This window comes from Drosophila melanogaster, chromosome 3R (genome assembly GCF_000001215.4).
Source record: "Drosophila melanogaster chromosome 3R".
Taxonomy (NCBI): domain Eukaryota; kingdom Metazoa; phylum Arthropoda; class Insecta; order Diptera; family Drosophilidae; genus Drosophila; species Drosophila melanogaster.
The window spans coordinates 13,522,220-13,530,917 of NT_033777.3; the positions used below are offsets into that span (position 1 = coordinate 13,522,220).

The 8,698-nt window shown below is 43.1% G+C and overlaps 2 protein-coding genes across 2 annotated transcripts; both read right to left on the reverse strand.

The window, feature by feature from the left end:
- Window positions 1–731: 731 nt before the first annotated feature.
- Window positions 732–1,316, reverse strand: CG12538 (uncharacterized protein; the record flags this gene model as incomplete). Its single annotated transcript, NM_142036.1, has 1 exon — window positions 732–1,316. The coding sequence occupies one exon, from the start codon at window positions 1,314–1,316 to the stop codon at window positions 732–734; it is 585 nt and encodes a 194-aa protein (NP_650293.1).
- A 5,061-nt stretch (window positions 1,317–6,377) lies between these two features.
- CG46457 (uncharacterized protein) lies at window positions 6,378–7,137 on the reverse strand. Its single transcript, NM_001202289.3, has 4 exons — window positions 6,950–7,137; window positions 6,753–6,871; window positions 6,613–6,694; window positions 6,378–6,550 (listed from the first exon to the last, which is right to left on the reverse strand). The coding sequence occupies exons 1-4, from the start codon at window positions 7,053–7,055 to the stop codon at window positions 6,456–6,458; spliced, it is 402 nt and encodes a 133-aa protein (NP_001189218.3). The 5' UTR covers window positions 7,056–7,137; the 3' UTR covers window positions 6,378–6,455.
- Window positions 7,138–8,698: the final 1,561 nt, after the last annotated feature.

An 8,698-nucleotide genomic window follows, 5' to 3' on the forward strand; every position in this document is an offset into this window, starting at 1 on the left:
CCATCGTAATCTCGACCATATAGCTACCCGATATCTAGAAATATAACTATCTAATTTAAATCATAATCATATCTATTTGTTATTCACATAACCCTATCGCCATCATAACGCCAAAAGCATTTTGGACTCTCAACTGTCACTCATGATAAACCTATCACGTGTCAAACAAATTATGCAATTTTTGCTGGCAAAAAGTAAGTCAATAAATTGATAAGCTTTGTAGGTTTTATTTAAAAAAATATTCGTTATAGATACAAGTAATATTTTAGAATATTTCAGAGCAACGAAACGAAAGCCCAAATATAAAAGGATAAAACGTAAATACTTATTGTAAATACATACGAATGAAAACAATTTTTCAATCATTTTTCTTTGATTGTTATGTTGCGTAAGTAAGCAATTTTAATAGAAAACGCTATAAAATACTTGATCCAAGTGAAGTATTTCCTTAACGCGCTGCCATCAAAGTGAATGCCACTATACTCAATAGCAGTTTTGCGGCCAAATGGAGTGGATTTAATACTCCTTTGATACCCTCTGTCTGTCATGTTGCATAGACAACAAAATGGTCTGGAAATAAAAACGAATGGTGGAAGGGAACTGCGAACTAGGAATCTCGGGGCAGGAAGTGGAGCTACCGCTACCGCTACCGTTTGCCTCACCACCGGCATCGCGGATTTTCCCGCTTTTCCCCGGCTTTTCCGACGCTTTCGCTCTCCCATTTCCCAGCACTATGCCGGCTTAGCTGAGACTTTGCGCCCACGCTCCACGTGTTTATGACTTTGAATTGCAACTTCATCCGCCGTGTGGGCCGCCGTGGTCCTTAGTCCGTAGTCCTGCTGTTCCAGTTGCTGTTCTTGTTGTTGCTGCTGCAGCAGGTACCGTTTTAGTTGTTGCCACAGCCGTGTGCCGTTCGCTGTCGGTTGCAATGATGGCGGCGCATAGCGCGCATTGTGACGCGAAATGGCGTCGAGTTGAATAATCCAACATGGCGTTGTGCCGCCGCCGCCGCCGCCGCCGTCTAGTATTTGTGTTTCAGCAGCTATGTTTGTGTGCGTTTGTGCTGTCTGTTTCCGGCAGCCGGATAAAAAACTTGGCGTTAAAGTGTTAATATTTTGAGTTTTGAGAGCGTCGGACTGGCAGGACATGCAAATTCTGTACAACAACGTCTGAGAAACGACGGCGGGAGGGGGCTTTGGTAGTTTTATTGGAGCACCATGGAGCGTCAGCTTCGACGCTGTTTCCCCTCGACGCTGACACTTGTTCAATTCAAATAGCACGCCAGAGCCACCGACATTGATGTCCTGGCACGGCATTCCGCCGCTTTTCCGCTTTTCGGGCCTAGCTCCGTCCGGAATGGGAATCGGGATCGCAACGCTACGGCTTGCTGGGCTATGCTATGGCATGGAATCGAAATGGACTGTAATGGTATGGCGTGCCCAGGCGAGCCGCATTTATGTTATCTTTAATTTTTCACTACAAAATTGGCCGTGGGAGTGCAGTTCGAATTGCCAGACAACGAGCATATTTATTTATATTGCCCCGCCGTTCGACCCCAATGCGAACTGTCATGAAGTTACAGGCCAGATGAAGCACTTCAGTTGCCATGAAATGGGAGTGATTGAGAGGAATGGGGATGGTATCCTTCGCCACCTGTGAATCAAATCAAGTTGACGGCGCCTAATGGGAAGAAACATTTGGACACTTGACTGTCAATTTAATGAGAATTTCAAAAATAAATGTGCTGATAATATTTAAGAATTTTAGATTAATTTTATAAAACTTCTTACACAATAAACTCGATTATTAACATCATCATCAGCATCTTAAATTCGATACAGGAAATAAATATGATGTACTACCTCACTTGGGCGTACTTTTATATATCTTCGAAAAGTTCAATGTCTTATCCTTAAACTTCACACCTTACACAGAGCATCACCACTACAATTGCAGGTGAATTTGGCTTGTAACCGCGGTATAGCTTTCCCACTTGGAATGCTCGGAGTCAATGCAGCATATTAATGATTGACTGCGAACCAATGTTTGACCATCGTTCGTTTAATGAGCACAAGGGCTTTCGATCTTGGCCAATTAATCAATCGGGCAACGCATTTCGTGGTCAGCTTGGCCAAGTTCCCCCAATTAGACCGCTGCGGTAAGTGTTCGCTTAGCAGGAAAGTGCCAGCCAGATGGAAATGCTCGTAGCATGAATACTGAATGACAAATAAGGCATCATCGTTACCATTACCATTATCATTATAATCATCATCGTCATCATCATCACGAACTCGGGCACCAATTAAATAGTGCCTTTTCTTTGTCGGTTTATCGCTGATTGGCCGGTGTAAATTTCAGTTTTACTTAAAAATTAATTATCATCAGGCTGGAATCGGCTTGTTGATTTTGCCAGCGGGACAAATGGACGGACGCTATGAAACGGTCATGTCACATTAAGCATACGCAGTGTGTACGCAGCGCATAACTGACGGCAAGCCAAGCAATCAAGCGAACTGCCACTAAAGCCCCGCATCCTCCACGTAAATCCCTCACAGGCAGCCGACAAACCAATTCCAGAGTCCGGCAAACAACTTGCCAGACTGCAAAATACAAAAAAAAAAAATCGCAGCAAAAAAAAAACAAAAAAAAAGTGAAAGGAAGAAGGAAAAAATTGTCAGGCTGGCGTTTAAAACCAGTTCGCATCAATTTAAGCGGACATATGCTTAACTTTACTTGCGGTGATTTTTCAACTTGGCCCGCAGAGTTGCAGGTTGCATGTAGTGGTTACCTGAGTCCCACCTCCCCCCCCCCCCACCCTTACTGTGCCGCTGGAATAAGGAGAGGGCGAGGTGTAAGGAGGAGGAATGACTGGAGTGCTTTGCACATTGACAGCGTTAATTAACTTTTAATTTAATTTCGCGTAAATGAGTTTTTACTGTCAGCGCGCGTTGCTTTATTTAAGCTGACAAAAAACGCAATTTGCAATGCAAGAGTTTTTCCAGTTCGAGGGGGACAAACGATCGAGCCAGCCAGCCAGCGAGCATGCTTTTAAGCGCGGTTTTCAAATGTGGCTGCGATGTCGTCAGCCAGTGTCAATTTATGCCGCCAAAGTGAAAATCCAAACTGAAAGATTTATGCAGGCGACACACTACCACACTCACACACACACACACACACACACGGGGACACACACATATTTTATTTATATTTTTCACTCGCAAATGTGATTTATACGAAAAATCTCAGCAACAACATGGCTCTGGCTTGCTGCGTGTGCGTGTGAAATATTTTGCAGCGTTTGAGCTTTTTAAATTCAATTTCCAGCCAGCTAAAGAGTGAGATGGAGTTGCAGTTGCAGATGCATGAATTCGGATTCAGATGCACATGCCGATGGCAATGTCGATGTCGATGTGATGTCGAGGCCAGCCGTTGCATAAATAAGCGCTTTAGACCACTGTGCAAAAAAGGGGGGGCGGTCGGTGGTGGCAACTCGAAGTGGAAGTTGAGTTTCGGCCACACACAGAAGGTGTGTGTTTTATTAATTGCCAGCGCCAATGCCGCAGTCGCCGCAGCAGCCGCGGCCAAGAGAAATATGCGAGCAATGCACGCATGCGGTTCCCTCAGTTTTCCCGCCCTCCTCCACAGTTGGCCACCCCAGTTTTCGCGCGACTTTTCCTCCTCTTTTTATGCTGCACCAACCGCCGACCATTCCAAGTGGCCAGTCGCACGTTATATCGTTAATGAAAACTGATTCTAGTGTCATTAACGTGCGAGCTCTCCAGACCATTTCGAGTGCAACGCGAGCAGTATCTCTCAGCGTCCTTGGGGCACCGCTGCCACCTCGACGCCGCGACACCCGGACACCATTCACATCCTCATCCTCATTCTCATCCCCCTTTAGTCCAGTGCCAGCGGGCATGACGAGTCATTTAAACTGATGCGTCGCCAACTGAGTGAGCAACTGATTGCGTCCTGCCACTCCACGGTCTGCAGTCTGCAGTCCGATGTCCAAAGTCCCCTTTCGATCCCCAATCTCCCAATTCACCCATACCCATGTCCTCCTCGTTACTGAACCCGCTGACGACTTAATGACAGTCATACAAAATACGACAACGGTGCGAAAATTGCAAGGCTTGCCATCAACACTGCAACGCTGCTCCCGATGATTACCTTTTAATGCAAATATAAAAAATGAAATGAAGAACAACATAAACCGATCGGAGGGTAAGGAGTCGCAACAAAAATGCTCTTAATAACATCGCCTATATTAGGAAACACTTAAGTTTGCTGTGTTTGTTTTAGGCATGTACGATACTATAGGAACTTAAGTGAACAACCAAAAAGTAAACAGGTTTTTAAAACTTGTTTTGAAACTTTAAGGAAAAAGGGTGGCACTTCATTGAATGATATTTTTAAATACACAAAACAATAACTTTCATCTTTGTTAGATAATATCAAAGTTAATATGGCGATTAAGCTTGTTTAAGAGATTTCTATAAAGATAATAAATGCTTATTGGTAATAAGTAGTTCACTTACTTTTAGCTCTCTAAAAAAATCCATTTGAGATATCCAACTATTTTGTAATTAGCATGGATCCACAGTTCAAACATCGTTGCGCTTGAATGAGCGTGAATGATTTCAATAATTGTTGCGATCCGTGCTGTTTGATTTGATTGACGAGTGCAAGCCGCCTGCTCGGGTCGGGAACGCCCCTAAATACGCAGGGTATAATCAAAAGCGATGGCAGGAGCAGAAACAAAGGCGACCGTCCGACAAGCTGACAAATATAAAAAAAAAAAATCCAAAAGGCAGAAAACAAGCGAAACGGAGCGGCCCGAAGGGGAATCGCGGCATCGGGGATCTGGACAGAGCTTCACTTGCCATGGCATGGCATGTGTAAATGACGCTTAAAATTGAAAAATTAAATGAGAAATTATTATGTGTGGCAGGAGTGGTGGGGAAGTGAGAGAGAGAGGCAGGAGGCAGCCACAGGAGGCGGCAGGAATCCGGCGCTGGGTATCCTGCCCTGTGGGACATGTGTGTTAATGTGCCAGTGTGAGACGACGGCGCAGTGTCATTAAATTAATTTGTCAAATATGTATAAAATAATAAATTACCTTTTTGTCAGTTACTCGTTTATTAATTTGTACATGGCAACAACTTTTCGGAGCTGTGCGACAAAAAGGACCAAAGCGGGTAAAAAAAAACAGGACGCGCCACTGTCCAGAAGTCAACTAGCATAAAAAATTATGATGTGTAAAAAGTAAACACACGCGCGGCAAAAAAAGAAAACGAAACAGCGGAAAAAGTGGGTGGAAAATGGGAGAAAGTGGTGGCCTGCCATACATATTGTGATGGAGGTGGAAGAATTGGACAAATTGCCTGGCTGCTCATCGTGTATCGTTTGATAGAAACGACCCACCACAACCCACGCCAATACATACACATGCACACACACACACACACACACACACATATATGTTTTTGGGGCATTTTTATTTCGCAGCTCTGGCCGAAAGTTGAATGATTTATGATTTATTCAATGCAACGGGTAAAACGATGCCAACGACCAGAACTGTGTGACTTTTCTGTCTGTCAGTCTGTCCGTCTGTTAAATTATTTTTTAATGTGTCTATTAAAAAATACAACAGCTGCATCAACAACTGCAGAAACAACTAGATCAACTATAGGTGGTACTATATGCGGTAGGTGCCCGGAATCGAGTCGTTCAGGTGGAGATTTTTCGGGGGAATTTGGCGCCGGCATTAACATGGAACCAATATAAATGGCATGCCAAATTGTAGTGGATGAACAAATTTGCCGCTTCATATGCGAGTGTGGCAATAAAAACTTGTAGAGCCAAAGCCAAATGCGATTTGGTGGGGCATTTGTTTTAAATTACCCTGGCGTGTAAGTGATGAACTGGTGTGTCTGTATGTTTTCACTCTTTGTTTTTTCGTTCTTTTTTTTTTTTTTTGTTTGTTGCTTTTTGGTTCGGCCAGTGTAACAGCAAATTGAGCAGTCTCCCATAAAACAACAAACTTAGCCGTTTTGCGGCGCTACCGACGACCAGCAAAAGGAAAAATAAAAAAGGGAGCATTGAACTCGCCCCACCAGTGGATTTGTCGAAAAAATACATGGAGCAACATGATGAGCCATACAACTATTGCAGTTATTTGGAGTAGATTGCACGGGCGGCGATATGGGATAAGGTGGAATAAATATTTCCGTTAGCGGCCAAAAGGCGATTGCAATTCAGGCCAAAGCCCCTCTAATGCCAACTTATCCAGTTCCTATCATAAATACAACTTTGCGAGACCGTGGTTTTCCTGCTTTCGAACCGAAGAGCTCTGGAAATAAAAGGAGAAATTTTTTGTATTTATTGTGGCTGGTATAAAAATAATATAGTACCCGAAAGTACAATCGCTTTAAAGTCAAATATATACATTTTATTTATGAAAATCGCCTGGGCACTCGATACCGATCATCAGAAGCCATAACCACTTGATAGTAATTGAACACAATAAATGAAAAAATGAAAAAAAGCGCTAAGGGACAAATATAAAAAGGTAGTGAATTTAAAACACAAATTAAGAATTAACGGACTCACCCAACGGTATTATTAACCAGTGAATAAAAAATATGCCTATTCCGCAGAAAACTATGGACGACCCAACCAAACACCGAACATCCTGTTGAAAAAAAGTAACGTCAGTAAATACTAGAATATAAAATATTGTAAAATATAACCTTTAAAACACCTATTAGTAACATGAATCCAGATAGTATTAAATTGCCTCCACATATGCAACCAAAAACCAACACAGCATTGGGTAGTTTTTGTCGTTTCACGAAGTCCACAACTAGTGCTTTCAATTAGAAAACGTAAAAGTATCAATTAGTATGTAATTTAATAAAGTTGATTGATGTTGAAAAACTTTACTTACGAATAAAAGCGATCCCTACGATTATATTGATGCATGCCCAGAAAATGCAAACTCTGTACTTAGTGCAAATATTAAGGTTTGTTATAAACGAAAACTTCTTGCACATGGTATTCCGAAAACATTAACACAAATTTTGACATTAAACGAAAATAAGCATGTTAAAACAAAAACTTAATTGTTTGTTTTCCTCTATGTTAAATCGTGATTTTTTGAAACATCTAGAAGCCCGGGTTTAGCTTCGTTCTTTGTAATTATCGAACTCAAATTATTATTCATTAGCACCTGCTTGTAACTAATTACCATGCAAATGGACAACTCTGTTGAGACTCCGATACATTTCCACACTTGTCCATATGGACAATGGTAAAAGTAAGCAAATAATGTCATTCAATTACAGAATTAAACTTTCCCCATTTCGTTTTCCATTGAAGCGTGGAAAGTGAACACAGTGTCGTTCAAACACCTCAACCCTTCCACTTCCACATCCACTACCATTTCCACGTCCGTGTCCACCTGTTAACTAATCAAATAACTGAAGCGACACGAAAATACCCAAATGTGGTCATGTCAATGGTTTCGGCCGCCGGCGCTGACAGTGTCCAAATCCAATGCAAACAAAAGTGCAAATGAGTTCGAGAGTGCGACGCTAAAATGTTTGCCCAAGCCAAAATGTTAATGGTAATGACAGCTCCGAGAATTCGTTAACGAAGTACGGGCACGTATGGCTCAGTATGGTTCAGTACAGTTCCGCCGGATTCAAATCCCCCGGATTCAGATCAGCCCTCTCTGTCTATCACAATTTCCATCAGTGTGCATCAGCGCACCCAAAGGCCAACAAATGCCATTAAAAATTGCCACGTGAAATGCTTTCAAAAGCCATGGAGAGAGCAGGGCTATATGGGTATATGTATCCTTATTTCTGCCAACTAAATTAAAATATTTACGGGTAGATCTGCATGTATCCCAATTATACGCGACCCAAAATATGATAGTTAGATGGTCAGACCAGAAACCAAAACCAAACTGAAACCGCACCAAGAAGACAACCCGGCTAAATCCCATAATTAAGCTTGTATGCATGTCCTTGTCGTCCTCGTCGCTTCTAGTCGTCCTTTTTGCGTGCATGTGATGTATTAATTTAGAGAAAACCAACGCCCACCCACTCAGCCCCGCTAACCCTATCTCCGAGTAGAAACAACAACCACATGGTCGACAATGGCAACCGGCAACCGGCAACGGCCACAATTACACCTACAGGAAGCTAGCGAGTACAGGACAATGGCAGGACACCGGGACTCAGGAGTCTGTGGATCCGGGAGTTTGGGGTTCCGGGAGCAGCAGCAACAGCAAAACTATTTCACAGCTAAAAATGCTGTTATGCGTTTATATTAACACGGATGTACTCGCACACACACACACACACACACTCGCACACATCTGCCAGGACACCCCGAAATCCTGACACCCACTATATAGTAAAGTCGTGGAGGACACGAGGACACGTAGAGAAAGGTAGCCAGCATACATTAGCAGGCACGTAGGATGCAAACTAACTGTGCCATTGGACCAGAAATAGTATCAGCGATACGAATCATATGCGGCAGCGCCAAAAACGCAGACCAAGCCCAGACCAGGACCTCATCCTGCCATTCCCACTCCCATCCCTATACATCCCATTCCATTCCCCCAATCCACCCACCAGGATACACCCAACTTATCCCATACGACCACCCGATTCAGCGATGAGAC